This window comes from Leptosomus discolor, chromosome 6, assembly GCF_034619465.1.
Source record: "Leptosomus discolor isolate bLepDis1 chromosome 6, bLepDis1.hap2, whole genome shotgun sequence".
Classification (NCBI taxonomy): domain Eukaryota; kingdom Metazoa; phylum Chordata; class Aves; order Leptosomiformes; family Leptosomidae; genus Leptosomus; species Leptosomus discolor.
Genome location: NC_141396.1, coordinates 59,517,679 through 59,533,477, shown reverse-complemented (window position 1 = coordinate 59,533,477; position 15,799 = coordinate 59,517,679). Strand labels below are relative to the sequence as shown.

The 15,799-nt window shown below is 40.3% G+C and overlaps 1 protein-coding gene across 5 annotated transcripts in view; it reads right to left on the bottom strand.

Moving 5' to 3' along the window:
- The window catches only part of KMT2C (lysine methyltransferase 2C), a 207,159-nt gene that overhangs the window by 146,873 nt on the left and 44,487 nt on the right, over window positions 1-15,799 (bottom strand). For 4 of the 5 annotated variants that reach the window (XM_086466926.1, XM_086466927.1, XM_086466930.1 and 1 more), the window contains exon 2: window positions 9,300-9,388. In XM_086466926.1, coding sequence (XP_086323052.1) covers window positions 9,300-9,388 — 89 coding nt within the window. Of the gene's footprint in view, window positions 1-8,432; window positions 8,436-9,299; window positions 9,389-15,799 lie in introns of all 5 variants that reach the window. The other variant, XM_086466929.1, reaches the window with a different exon arrangement.

The following is a 15,799-nucleotide window of genomic DNA, read 5'->3' as shown; positions in this document are numbered from 1 at the left end:
CAGACAAGGGAAAGATATGCAGGGAAGTCACTGGGATTGATAAGGTTTGGGATCTGGATTGAAAAGTCAATCCTTAGGTTTTATACTATTTAAGAATTAATTTGGAGTTTTTCAAAGGAGGAAAAAAATCTCTACAAAGGTTCCAAATTTTAAGCATGAAATTTCTTCTCCTAGTAATTATTTTTATTCATCTTTCCAGATAAGAACGCACTGAATACTCAAAGAAAGTAACACCACATACCATTCTCAGTCCATTACATGGATTACCCACCTTCCTAACAGTAGTTGGTCTCCTTCCTTACAAGACTCATACTGAGATCTGCAGCATTCAGGATAACTCTGTTGACAACTTCACTTTTCCTGCTCTATCTGCAGATGCCTTCGAAACCTCTCCCCACGTCAGAGACCTGCACGGGACGTGCAGACTCCCAGCTGGAAGCCCTGGTTTTTGTGAGCCCACCTGTGGCAGTGGCTCCTTTGCAGACCGTCATACACATGCTTGTGGGAAGGAGGAGACTGGTGATGGCTGGAATTTTACTACATGATCACAGATTTCTTTGGGGATGTGATGAAGCAACACCAACTAAAGATCTAAAATGTTCTTTTGTTACAAACAATCCTTTTCTCTTTTCTAGTAATCCCAAGATGCTGTTCTGCAAGCCACCTTGGTAAAGCTATAGCAAGATAAGGAGATATATGTGTGGGCTCCGCTATGGCAATCAGACAAAGAAAAGACACTAGCATATCCGGAAGTTTTTTATAAAAAGTTAGAAACTACTTTCCAAGTCAAAACCTGAAAATATTGTAAGAGTTCTGCCACAAAAAAAAATGCCCTTTAAAATCTTATAATATTCAGTATATATTGACACCAAAAAAAAAAAAAAAAAAAAAAATCAAAACAGCTGTCATAAACATAAAATAAATACTTTATTGCTGTTTAGATGCAACAAGTTGACCATTTAACCAGTTTACTGGTTGGGACTCTATTGTCAGGCCTACTACTAATTTGGCAGATGACAAAACAAATGACATGAGCTTCCAAAACTTTCAGCATGAACACTTAAGTATTGCAGGCTGGAAAACACCAGTATCACCAAACACAGCAGGGACATCGCAGGGGTCTCAACTGCTGCTTACAGAGATGTTCTGCAAGAGGGAATAACAAGCTTTTAACCAGCAGATGCAATTGCTATTTCTGCACAAGGAAGGGGCAGCACTGCGTCAGGAAACAGGTAACGGGACAAGGTGCTTTACACAGCCTCGCAGGGGTCTACAGAAGCACAAGCCACACCAAAATGCTCTAGTTCTAGTAGTTTAGGCAGATAAAGAAATCAGGTCAGCGTAGCAACAATATGAAAAGAAATCGTAACAAGGGAATGTAAATGATGAATTTTAAATGCCCGTCTAGTACTATAATTATCAAGTTTCACTCAGTGTCCCAATTTAGGAACAAAACAAGTTGCCACTGCTCAGAGTTCCTAATCCTGTTCCTGTTCCAGACACAATTTCATAGAAACATCACCTCTCCTGCTAGCGTCTGAGGAATTCAGACTGGTACACGCAGCAAACACGGACATGCAGAAATCTTTCACACGCTATAAATTCGTACGTATAGGTTTTGGCAGCTGAACACAGGGGGGCCAAACGGACACACTAAGCTAAGCGGTCCTGTGCAGATCACCCGCAATCCTTCTGGAGAGCAACGAGCCAAGCCAAGGTAGACCAAAAGACAGGCAGAGGGTGATGGCTGCTAGGAGCTGCCACCGTTACCCGGGCTGCACCAAGTTCGTGGCCCCATATTCTTGCCTGCTAAAACACAACCAGGGGAGAGAGAGGAGAAAAAAGCACACTGAAGTTTGAGTGTGACGGTAACAACCACATGCAAGAACCATTTCTCCACGGACAGGGATATACTTTATTCACCTGAAGTCGACATTGTAAAATTTTATTCACTACAATAAACAACAAAACGTACAACTGCATCAGAAATGTTTTGTGGGTTTTTTTTCTTTTTTTTTTTTGCAAGTGCTGCACACGTCGTATTTCTTTTAAAATCACCACTTATCTATTTTTTCCCTTCTGAAGGACACTGCGGTGATTTACTTACTGCGACAGTTGTTACACTGAGGTGACAAGAAAGCCTGCAGTTATTCTTTTTTGTACATTTCAGTACTTTGATACTTTCAGTATTTTGATACTTTTCATTTATTATTATTATTTTTTATTATTCCTATTTATTAAATACCTTTTATACAGAAAATAACTCTGTGCAAATTTTGTACCGCTTATAAAATAAAAATAAGGTTTTCAATGTAGGACCATTGGAACTATAATTTTGGTCATTTTAAACACAAGACACCACACCATGGATAGCCAGCTCCCAATGATTCCCAACTGAGGAACTTCCTAAGCTAGGGGTGGTATTCAACAACACTCATTTGATTATTTTTCCATTAATTTGTTCAGGTCTTTTTGAAATCCATGTAAATTTTCATGCCCAAAGCATCCACTGGCAATGAATTCTACAATTTAAGACGATGCTGAGTGCAAATGCACCTACCTTTGTGCTCAGAACATGACCCGATGGCCCCTAATTTGTGTGCTGGAAAACAAAATGAGCCATCATTCCCTGTTCATTTTCTCCGTACCACTCATCATTTTGTAGGTCCCTATTAGATTCCTCTCCAGTCATATCATTTCAGGCTGAAATCTTTTACTTTAACCAATCTCCGCACAGAAGCTATTACTTACTTCTTGTTGTATTTGCTGGCCTTTCCTGTACTTTCCCAATCACTGTTCATCCTTCTGGAGAAGGGGAAGCAGAACTGCACATGGCATTTAACATGCAGTCATGCCATGAGTTTATAAAGCAACAGTAAAGAAAACCACACTGATGCCTTTTCCCCCCTTATCCCTTTGCCAGTGATTCTTGGAATTTGACTTCCTTCCTTGACTGATAAAAGCTACTGCAATTCTCGCAAGAACTACAGTACCACTTGCTCAGGTAGCAACACCTACCTGAGAGCGATTTTTGTTTATACAAAATTAGGACGGTGATTTTCCCCTGCATGTTTTTCTACGTACACTGCTACTGAATTTAAGAGTCATTTTGTTTTCTATGTCAGTCTTCAGTGTCTTGCAGGTGGGTGCCTCTTTTATTACCCTAAGTAAGTTTATTTTACCTGCTACTTTCTTCCTTTTTGTACCTGATCTAGAGAAGGGTTACCGGGGCAGATGCTTATGGGACTCCAAAGCCAACCTGGTTTATAATAGTATGATTTTAATTAGGTGGGACTAGGGTCTCAATTTCTCTCATATTTCTTCTACCAAACTGGAGAGTCAGCCTCAACACAGCATTACCAAAAATTAAGACAGGTCCATAAAACTAAAACATATTGAAAAAAGCACCATTTCCAGAGAGGAAAAGAGTGTATGGCACACAAGATACCTGCTACTATTTCAATACACTTGACTGGTAATGCCAATCCAAATTCCCTCATTGTGTCACTAATGACACAGCAGCAGCAGCGTTAAGCTTCAGGGCAATGGGAAGGTGGAATATTCCGGCTCTTTGAAAACTTCTGAAACTTGTTGGTTACATCTAACAAAGCACAGTTTGATACCAAAACTGCAAAAGCAGTATTGAAAAAATATGCAGAAAAGAGGCTGTATTTCAGAAATAACCTCCTCAATGAAAAACTCAAGTCAGGTTAGAATTTATTTGGAAACAACAGATTCCACCTACTACAAAATATTCTACCTATTCTCAAAACACCTGAGACAGAGATATCAGTCAGAAGGAAAAAATCAGATTTTTCTAAATGGCCCATTTTAAGCATGCATGAAGATAAATGTTATTATCAAGTAAGCCTGTAATGATTTGAAGGCAAATATCAAACAACCTCCTGGTGCGTTTGCTTTCCTTGTTACAAACAAATTACCAGAATACAACAAAAAATAATAGGCTGCTTATAGTAATAACAAGAAGCTTCAGTTCTGCTAATTTTTCCAGTGGCTGGACAGGCAGGAGTCAGCCGCATAAAGAAAGAAGGAACTAGTCCTTTTATAACGAGTACACAGAATATTAATTGCCTTAAAACATATTTAAGTGCATTTTTAAGCACATATTTGCCCCGAATATTTATGGACAAATTTAATCTACAGGCAATGCCCTCAAGTGGTGTTGGTTCTTCCTTTCTTTAATTTTAGAAGTCATAAGCGGTATAGTGATGAGGTCAAAGTATCTGTCTGAAAAGCACAAAACGGATTTTAAAATGTCTTCGGTGTTGACAAGTCGCTGAGAGCTTTTGTCATTGATTCACACAAACCAGGACTTGTTCTCAGGCATGTTTTACTTTGTCTGAGCGGGAGGCTCTACTCAGCATGGTTCATACCGCAAAGGGTGACTGTATTTCCTTTAGTACGTAGGATATTGCAAGAACTTTTTTCTCTAGGAAAGTGCTTTTCAAACTGCTTCAAAGCCAATGAGATTGTGAATTACTCCAAAATTCTCTGGTAACTTCTACGTGGATAACTTTCCTCCACTGAGAAGTGTTTGTTTCTGGTTCTTCTGGGCTTTGCCCCAAGATGAAGAAGCCTGATTAGAGAAAGACCTCAGGGAGCTAATGTGAAGTCCAACAAGAAATCAGCTGGCCAGGCAATGTCACTGGGTCTGAAAATAACATTACTAACGACAATAATGCAGGCAAGGAGCTACCAGTGGATAAAATCATACCAGTCCTTTTATGTATCATCAGTTCTGAAGACTCCAGACACCACGGGGGGCAAGAGTCTGTTACAAAGTACTGATTTCTTTTAAGAATTGGTTAACATGGTACAGCTAATAAACAGAATACCAGATGAATTTACTATGAGTTTCCCAAGAGACTCAGCAACTAAACTTCTTTCATCGCACTTCTCCCAAATCAGAGTCTGAATCTCAACATTTTTATGTGACACAAAGACAGGAAGAATTACAGACTCTAGGATGAGTTGGATATTTCACAACTGTTCTCAAAAAAAAAAAAAAAAAAGAGGGAACTGTCAAATAACTAACACACAGAATTCCATTTCAGTCAACTTAAACACGGAACCAAGAAAATACCAAGTACAGACACTTGCTGAAACTAATAGAAGATGGGGAAAAGAAACAGAAGCTAGGCCTTCATTAATAGCACAGGGTCACCAAACCTACAAAAATTTAGCAGGAGGTATTTGTCATATTATTTCTTTAGATTAGCACACTTTATAGTTGCACGTATGTGTATGTGCACAGGCATATGCTTTCCAGACTTTTCTGTTTTGGTTTGGGGGGGGGTTCGGTCATTACAGAGATTCTCTCACTAAAAGAAAACTCCTCTTATGGAGAGGAGCCACACAGGGGGACCTACAGGAAAACAGAGTATTCTACAGCAACCTATTTTACTGATAGCTAGGAAGGTGGAAGGTGTTGATGGCTGGAAGGTCTTGGCATGACCAGAGGCCATGGGCACAAACTGAAACACAGGAGGTTCACTCTGAACACCAGGAAATACTTTTTTACTGCGAGGGCGACTGAGCACTGGAGCAGGTTGCACAGAGAGGTTGCGGAGTCCCCATCCTTGGAGATACTCAAAAGCTGTCTGAACATGGTCTCTAGGTGGCCCTGCTTGAGCAGGGGAGTTGGACCAGATGGCCTTCAGAGGTCCCTGCCAAACTCGGCCATTCTGTGATGCTGATGGGAGAGATGGGTAACGCCAACATTGGTTGGACAGAAAAATACCAGTGTAAAGTCACTGGTGGGAACCACAGTGAAGAAAAATGGAGTAAGTAACAGACAACTGGAAAGACCAGTATGAAGCTGAGAAGCAAAACAGTCACTAAGGGAGAAACCAAGAAATCAACACAAGAGAGGTGGGTAAAGGAAAGGAGTCTATCCTGACATTGACAATAACCTGAAAGTCTAATGATTCAGTAGCAGCAGTTGCCAGCACCATTTTTTAGGGAAAAGTTGACTTAGCTCCAAACAGATCTTTTTTCCACATTCTAAAATTTCCTTTTTCTAATTCCAAATCTCTCCTCCCTTTCCATCCTTAACAATTCTACATTCATTTATACTAAAGCAAACAGCACTTGGCAGAAAATGTGCAGGGCTCAGAAATCACTGTAGTTGGCGGGGATAATGACCCATACTGAAATGATCAGAGCAGCACACAGCTTACCCTGCTTTGCTTCCAATTCTGCCTCTTTTTACATGAGAGATTACGGAATTTTGTTAAGGGAAGCAACTTGTTTTCTGGACTGCCATTAAAATGGCTGTGCCTTAGTACTACAAAAGAGCCACTTTAGGAACTTTTTTTTTTTTTTTCCCCTTTTTAACAAACATTTGTGTCAACATTACAAATGGAAAGAATGTATAATGTTTGGTACTTACATCCTTCCTTGTTTTTTTCCCCATAAAAGATTCAACAGCTATAAAACACCTCTTTATTCTAGGTAGGATAATATGGGGTATCTCCTTTTTCCCTCCCTATGAGGAAAGTTCTCATTCCTCCTGCATTGCTCCCTTCCCCAAAAGTAGAGCTCATTACACTGAATACAACATTTATAACATGGACTTCTCTCATTTTATGAAAATTAATTAATTCACAAAAGTGCACCAGTAATGCTAGACTCCACAACTAAAACAAAATAGAAACAACCTCCCAAGCCCAAACAAACAAGAAATAAAAATCTCACACAGTAACAGAATTCCTGATTATCCTCAATACATGAACCAAACAATGGAAAAGAAGCCAGAAATACAGACTCAAAACACGTCAGAAGCCGCACATCAGAGAGTTTTTGTATGTTCAGATGATCTCATTTCGAGTTTTGTAATATTACTATACTGTGTTTTGGTTTGCCAACCACTATAGAAAATGGTTGGCAAGTCCACTTTTTGCGAGAAAACAAAATAAAAAGCCTTTTAAGTCACAGTAAAAATTCATAAACTGGAACACAAATACACTTCAATTTGTTTAACAGAGATTTACATGGAACAACAAGGATTACTCCTTCTACACTTTAACACAGATAAGTGCTTAGGAGTTTTAGAGGCAGCAGCCTTTTCAATTAACGTGATTAAACCTCTACCAAGTCACATTGTGTCCAACTTTGAAAATAACACAGTTGCAACTCTGTTCCTATCAAAATACCCAAGACAATAATGCTCTTTCAAGTCTACTCTGGTTCCCGCTGTCAAAACAGGATTTCAGACCTATGTATTTTTACTAGGCTTCTTTTCACTTGAGAGTACAGTTTGCAAAACCATCTTGGGCTCAACACCAAAGTAACGGTGCATCACTTCCAGCAGCAGACCCAGCGGAGTCTTTGCCTATCAGGATTTCTAGCACAGTGCTCCAAGGCTGCCCCTACCTTTGGAAATAAGCATCAGCCCTCCGTGACAGCGAGATGATTTTGATGAAGGATAATGGAGAGATTTATCTATATGCGCTCTTGGAGCCTTAAAAATAATTATCTGTGTCCCTCTCTCCTCTGAAGTAAAAACTGCTCTCAGATCTCCACTGAGAAACTTTGTTAACAATGACATGTAAAACCAAAAAAATTACAGCTATCACTAAATTCCCTACACAGTAGTGTACCAGCAGTTGTTAAGCTTGAATTTCTTTTTGGTTTGAAGAAAAAAATATTTAAAGTTTACAAAACTTACTACTTACAATCACACTTTCTGTCTCCTTTGCTGATTTGCATAAGACTGTTTCTAGCACACGGGATAGGAAGAGTAATAAATGTAATAGAAGACACAACTGGAACTAGCCTTCCCTTCCCCTAGACTGTTTTTCTATAGACAAACACCTGCTACAACTTTCTCACTTCCAACTTCAGTAACTGGGAATTACCTACTCGTAGAAGCTGGAGAAGGCCATCTAAGTTCAGTACCACCAGCAGCTTATTACCAGGAGCAGAAAAACAACCGACAGACTAAAACAATGCAGCATCCTTGTATTAAGCTTTAACCCAGACTCCCTCCACAAACCATTAACAACACTTAAATTCAACACAAGCTGAATCACTAAACACTCATGACACTCCCCAAAGCCTAGAGGCCTGAGTACAAAGCCTCCACCACCACTCACCAGCTAGCAGCTAAGAAGCAAGAGACCAGCATACACCGCCAAAACTCATCCTCTATCCACTTGGTCATTTCAGCCTCCTCTTTTATAGCTTCCCCTACTGCAACCACATTCCTGCATGGTCTATATGTGGTGTTGCTGTAAAATGGCTCTTTCGAGGTCCTCTGCTTGCTCTCCCTATAAATCTACACTAAATACAGATTCTTGTCTTCACCTTTAAGGACTTCACAGCTCTACCTCCTTCACTTAGCAGCTATGAAGTAATAAGACAACTCCCCTAACTCAGCCAGCACTTCATGCAATTGTCACCCTGATCACCAGCTTCTGCTCTTAGTGTCTCTGCGCTTCTTTCTACTTTGCTTATTACACACACAGGGCCACCTAATTAAATTTATAAACCCTTATGTCTCAATGTATTTTTAAGGCTTATTTCTGTCAAACCAACAAACTTCTGCCAACTGGCCATGGCATCATCCCTCCAGGCAGGTTTCATCCTTCTATGCATATTCAGTCCCTGGTTAAAAACTGGCAAATGGCTACAGACATGTGCCTGGCAAAGAGATGACAGTTCTTCACCACGGCCTTTACCTTGTCTGTTAGCTCATCTGCTTGTCTCTTTAGACTCTTAACCTGCCAGAACAGAAACCACAGACTGTTACAACAGTACGTGGTCCAGTACAACGACATCCCTCCGCTACAGAAGCATTTGGGAACTACCATAACAAATATTTACCAAAGCAAGAACAGAGATTTATCTTGTTTCCTAAGCAGCAGTAGGAAGCATTAATATTCAGTTATCCCTTTGGTATATAATCTGCTGTAATTAGCTGAAGATACAGGTCAATAAGTAATACCGTATTTTGGCAGGTATTCTAAAATTAGCAGCTACCACTTCAGAGCTTTTGTTTTTGTTAGATACAGACTTGCAAAACCAGAAAAAGTGCCTCTGTATAACTACACGACGAAGGCATTCCCATTAGACTATTTAAAAGAAATAGGTTCAAATCGCTTTAATTAATGCAGGTTTAAATAATACAGGGTATTATTCTTTTACAGCCGCCCAAATGCACATCTTGTACTATAAAATTAAAGAAATATTTCTTGTCTAGCAAAGTCCTGCATAATTAAATGCATTTCCAAGAGAGAAGCAATAACCAGAAAGCATCAACACTATATTCTCATTACCTGTTTCCACAGTGTTTTCTGTTTCTGCTGCCTCCAAACCATCCATACTGTCTTCATCCTCCACTGCAGTTTTTCCTCTACTCCGAGGCCTGCAAACGTAAGAAGGAAAAACGCTTTTTAAACTGCAAGCATTTTTTGAATTTTGACATTCTAAATTTGAATTAGGATTTAAACAATTTCATTTTGAGGGATAAATGACAGCACTAAATTATGTAACATTTAAGTGAACCTGTGATTTGTGCCTTGTACAAAGATGAAGTTTCCTCCCCTTTTTTTCCTGTTCTAGGCAATGTTCTCAACATCGTACACTTGGATCAGTAATTGGCCCCTTAAGGTTTCCTGATTATTCTTACAAGAAAAATACAATAATAAACTTTTACTGATCAAAAAATACATTAAATCAGCAAGACTCTCAGATACAAGCATCCTGTTTGCTCCACACAGGAGATAACTATAGACAGATACGAGACACAACACAGTCCAAAATCTGGCCAGCAGTTATATACTCTGTAAAACAGACACTTATCCATCCAGAGCATCTGTCGTGGTTTAACCTGGCAGGCAGCTAAACACCACACAGCCGCTTGCTCACTCCCCTGCCTCCGGTGGGATCGGGGAGAGAATTGGGGGAAAAAAAATCATAAAATTCGTGGGTTGATATCAAGAGAGTGTAATAGGACAGAACAGGAAGGGAAAATAAAAATAAAAGTAATACCATGATGATGATAAGAATAAACACAACAAAAGAATTAGAATATACAAAACAAGTGATGCACAATGCAGTTGCTCACCACCTGCCGACTGATACCCAGCCAGTTTCTGAGCAGCAGCCCCCGACCAACCCCCCCCAGTTTATACGCTGAGCATGACACCCCATGGTCTGGAACACCCCTTTGGCCAGTTGGGGTCAGCTGTCCTGGCTGTGTCCCCTCCCAGCTTCTTGTGCCCCCCAGCCTCTGCCAGTGGGGCCGTGTGGGGAGCTGAGAAGTCCTTGACTTAGTGTAAACTCAGCTCAGCAACAGCTAAAAACATGAGTGTGTTATCAGCATTATTCTCACACTAAATCCAAAACACAGCACTGTACCAGCTACTAGGAAGAAAATTAACTCTATCCCAGCTGAAATCAGGACAGTATCCTTGGAAGAAATTTCTACAGAATAATAATGGCGCTAAAGCAATTAAATTGAAATGTATTATTTTCAGTCAAACAAATATTTTGACACATAAAATACAATGTTATGAGAGATTACTAGATGATAGCACATTTAAAAAGTCATCACATGAGGTAAGCACATCAAAACTGAAATACCTGGCAGATTTGTTTCAACTTCAACCAAGGTCTGATGGAAAGCAGACAGGTTTGTGCCACAAATTCCAGCCTTTTTTCCCTGCCTGGCTCTCCAGCAACTAACATGGTGGGCTGTCGAGAAGCCCAAGCATCCAGATTCCCAGCTGTTCAGCAGCCCATTTGAAAAGGAGCCAAGAGCTTGGCACCTCGCCTCCCAAATTTTCAGGCTACTTGGAAACCTGCCTGGCATGCTGACGGAAAGCCTGGGAGACCCTGGGAGCTTCTGATTCCAAATACACAAATTCTGAGCATTTTGGGGCATCTTGGTGGTTCCAACATCCCAGAGCTCCCAGGCAACCATTCACCCAACCAACATGCCTTGAATCGGGATGCCACACAGGCCAGCACACAGGCATTCCGCTTGCCCTCCACCCCCGACAAAACCACCCCAGTCCCTCTTTCATGGAGGATTCTGAAAGGTTTGGGTTTAATTCTATGCTGGGAGGAAAAGGTTTGGTTTGGTTTTTACTTTTTTTTTTTTTTTAAGTGATTAATGCATTCCAAAACCAGCACTTCATTTTTTTGTACAGTCTGTTATAATACCTATATCTATCCAAACCATCATTGCAGAACTAGATCTGCTAAATGAACTACAAAATAAACTCGATCATGCAATGCCTTTGGTCCTCATGGATCAAAGAAGATAATGTGCACAGAACTGGAACCATCTTTTAACTCTACATGTGTTGCCCTCCTGCTAGAAGAGGAGTGGCTGTCTTGGACTACCTAACAACAAGACCCCTTCAAATTGTGTTGGGACCAGTTTTGTCTCTGCAAAGGAGGAAAAGAAGAATTAAAATGAGGCTCAAACCAAAGCCTGAAAAAGCGCACTCAATTTACAGAGGAGCTGGAGGGGAAGAGGAAAGCAAGAAGAGACGAAGTACAGGACTTTTCTTGACATCCCTATGAAATTTGTTCAGGACAATGCTGAAAAACTTGGGCGCAGTGGGAACCCTAAGGAAACAGGGTTACCTTCCCCCTTGCCTGCTTATCCATAAGCAGTGACAGCATACACACCACACACAAAACAAGTCATAGCCTTCTTACACGAGATGGAAGCCAGCATCCCCCCTTCAGTTATTTTTCATTTTACAAGGTTCCAGTGCAGTTTCTTAAAACCCATGTTTCACAGATATTTAAACCAGAATAAACTTCACAGCGACCAGAAGAAACTGTCTTCTGCTCCTCCCTTCAGCCGCCGTACCAGACTATCCATGTGCACAGAGATAGGTGAGCTGGCCAGAGGTGTACACGTGTTTCGGAAGCAAGAAGGCCACAAATATTTCTTGCAGCAGCATCTCAGATCATCACACAGATTTATTCCCACCCGTAATGAAGACTAGCAAGTAGAGCAAATGGAACATCATGCTCATGGGATAGGACAGGCTCTTCCAGCAAGACTGAGATACAGCAAGAAAGAGGTAACATTCCTCTAACACTTAGGAAAACAATGCAGCTGTTAAGAAAACCAGAGCACTTAAGTATTACATTTCTTGTAGCTCTTCACAACATCCCAGCACATCAGCCAGCACCAAATGAAAGGACAGGAATGCAGGTAAGTGAAACGACATCCCTTGGCGCAGGAATGCTCAAAAGCTTTACCGAACACAACCTAAGAACGGGGATTATTTCTAAATCCTATCCCAGTTATTCTTCTACCAACTATTGGTCTGCAATGCAAACTTACAGGTTTGTACTAAACCAAGATTGCTTGGAAATCATCACAAAGGTAAATGATAGTTCTGCCTTCTTCCCAAGTACCCCATTTCAGCATTCTCCAACACAACCCTGTAGGTGAAGGTCACTGGTTAGTGGAAGATGACGAGTGTTTATGTTTATTTAATAATTTACATACAGCTTTAGATTTTCTGTTAAAACTGCATGTCATGTCTTAGACACCAAAGTACCTCACAAAGCCTTTTTAAACATTTTGTTTAAACAAGAGCAGTATTCACTCCTTGAACTCCCTACTGTATTTTAGCAACCTATTTAACACTAAGGAAAATCAGAGGTTTCAATTAATTAAACATAATCGCTTCTTTCAGCAAAAGATATAACCACATCTGGTGTTTTCCTGCCATTCCCCTCCCCCAAATATTCTACAAAAAGCCTTTATAATGCCATGCAGGTTTTAAATAAAGCAAAAGAAGTGGTGGAAAAAATACTGGATTATATCAACTTATGTTTGCTAGTAACATTCATTTCACAATCATCAGAAGAGATTTTATAGCCTATAAATTTATGTTTGGCTTAGAGAAAAAAAATAACTCAAGTCACAAAAACAGTGAAATATGCACTGTACTGACAATTATAATTTAATGTTTCCACAGTAAATGCCATTCGAGAAGGCCATATAGCATACCTCATCACTGCAATCAACATTCATAATAAGAATGGACTATTTAATGTTATTTACATTAAGTTTATACATTTAATAGCTTTATACATAAAGCTTTTGGCTGGTTGCATAACACTAGACTTTTACACTGACTAACCCTATAAATTTTTTCATTTTCTATTTGCTTATCCCACTCCCCCTTAAATAAAGTGGGAAAAGTAACGTGTGCTCTGTTCTCCTCCTGGGACTTGACTACTACTTCTGAAGTTCACCCTTCTGAAGGAGGATGCGAAAAGGCTGCTGGGGCATCACGGCGGCGGGGCCAGCTTTCGCTGCCTTAAAACAGCTACGGAACAGCAGCCCATGACCATTCCTCTGTGCTCACACACAGCCAGACAGTACCGAGCCAGAACTGCTGTATTGAACATTATAACCTCAGTTCTGCTCCAGATCTCGAAGCTCAGTCCCAAACTTTCTTACTAGGAGTACGTACATCGTGCTTTTTTACGTATCACTGCAGAAACCCCATCCGCTCGCAAGAGCAGAAGTACCAAACACAGATGAGCCACGGCTCCTACAGCTCACAAACCCAGAACAGACTGTACAGGCAGAGCCTGACCAATACAGAGCCTACAAGAAAACAACAATAAATATCAGTCAGTACAACAGGCAGCGGGCTTGGTACGCAGGCTGAACTGCTGCCAAGGTTTTCGCAACTGGCTTTCTCGCTTGCCTTTTTCCTACAACGGAGTTCAATTCAGAAGGAAAAAACAAAAGCACATCTATTTATGTTTAAAAGAACAGATCCACTGAGAGAAATAAAACTTCTTTAATTGTTTGAAGCGCATTCAGCGTTTCATGAAACAAAGCCAACAGAAGACAAAACTACACTTTTTTACATATATAGGACTCCAGTTGAATATAATTACTGTCTACAAAAATTTTACTCATATTTGCATAAAATTGAGTCATTTATCAAAATCCTTTGTGACCTACTCCTAAATTTGTTATCAATTACCTTTCTTAGCTAATGCCTTTCATTAATCTCCATCTTTAAAAACACCATAGTAAACAAAAACCTCGTAATTCTTCTGTAGGTAAGCAACTAATTAAATTTAGCCCACAGGAAAAAGAGCCCAGAGAAACCTTTTGCAGGGCTCAGCAGTGCATGAGGTAACTCCCCCTGCACCGGGGGAAAGCCTCGCAGAGGCGATCCCAAAGCCTTGCCAACTTCCCTAACACAGGGACATCACCAGACACCTGAGTGGCTTCTGCTGAATCGCATGGAGAGCTGCACGGACGCACACTGCTGGGAGACAACAGGAAAGTGTCTTATTCACCTGACAGTAATCAGGTATTACTTCTTTCTGCCTCTCTCTTTTAATTTTTTTTTTTTCTTAATGCATGACAGTTTTTGCATGTTTGGGGATTTTTCAGATTTTTGGTTTGGTTTTTTTGGGTTTTTTTTTCTGCACTAGCACCAAAACCTGATGAGCACAATGTAGGTCAAAAGTACCTCTTGGATCTTACTCATTCTTTCTACAAAGCGATCTGGAGCGAGGCCATGGGCCAACATTGACAACGCTACTACAATCCTCAGACGCCTGTCACTGCCAGGCTGCTAGTTTATGATTACCCAGACTTATTGCCAGACACCAGTTTCTGCAAGTTCTCCATTAAGTTGCTACCAACAAAATCAGGTGACAATTTGTTCAGAGCATCCATGGAAACTACCTTACTTACCTAGTGCATTTTGTTTGAGGCTTACGACAATGTATTTGTACAAACCACTCCAGAGCCTCCCCTCTTTCTCAAATGCTGAAACCTCCAGATCATTCAGGGGAGAAATTACCTTCCTTCCTACGCTTTGCAAACTGCTGAGCGAAATGATGGTATTAAATATATAAAACAGGGCCAATAACCTTAAAAAGCAGTGTAACATCTGGGATACAGTCACATCCTAAACCAGCACAGATGTCTTGTTAAATGAACATCTGTCCACAGCCTCACCCTGGAAGATGGTACAGGAATGATTTATAAAAAGGTTCAATTAGTGCTGCCGTCAGCACGGCTAGTAATGAATTAATGTTCACACGACAGTTTCACAAGTGAAAGCTGTTCCAGTCTTTTCAAGAACCTTTTAACAGGTGTGCAGAAGCACATGCTCCCACTATTTCTGAACCCTAAGTTATAAGTACAGCTGTAAAAGTTTAACTGTGCTTAGATACAAGCTAGAGTACCTAAGGTTCAGCTAGCAGCCCCATACAGAGGGAACCACAGCAAGCAAGGATCAATTCATGGAAACACCTACAAGGAATGGGGTTTCTCCCGCTTGAACACTGCTTTTAAATGTAGTCTTTATTAATTCTAAGAGCTGAGAAAATGCTACATCCAAGTCTAGATAAAATGAACAACATGGCTTTGGAAGCAAGGCAGATGCCAGCTAGCTAGAATTAATTTCAGCAGCTCTAAACACCAACAAGTCACCATCATATTGACTCTGGCATCAAACTGATTCTGATTCAAAAGATTCTTAAGAGGATTTTTTAATTGAGCAATCAGCAACAGGTGAAAATATTTTCTGCACTGGCCCTCCAACAACGTTCTTTTTTGTACAGTGCGAAAAAAAGAACGCAACATGTACTTTCTTCCTACTTACTTCTTGTATTAGATATGTGTATATTAAAGGCAGAACCGAGGTATGGAAAAGATATTCAACAGAAGCATCTCAAAGGTGATGCAAAGGTGAAAAAAAAGCTGACCTTTTCATGCTAGAGAGAAGTGAAAGATTGTAGGAAACCGTTTTTGTTTAAC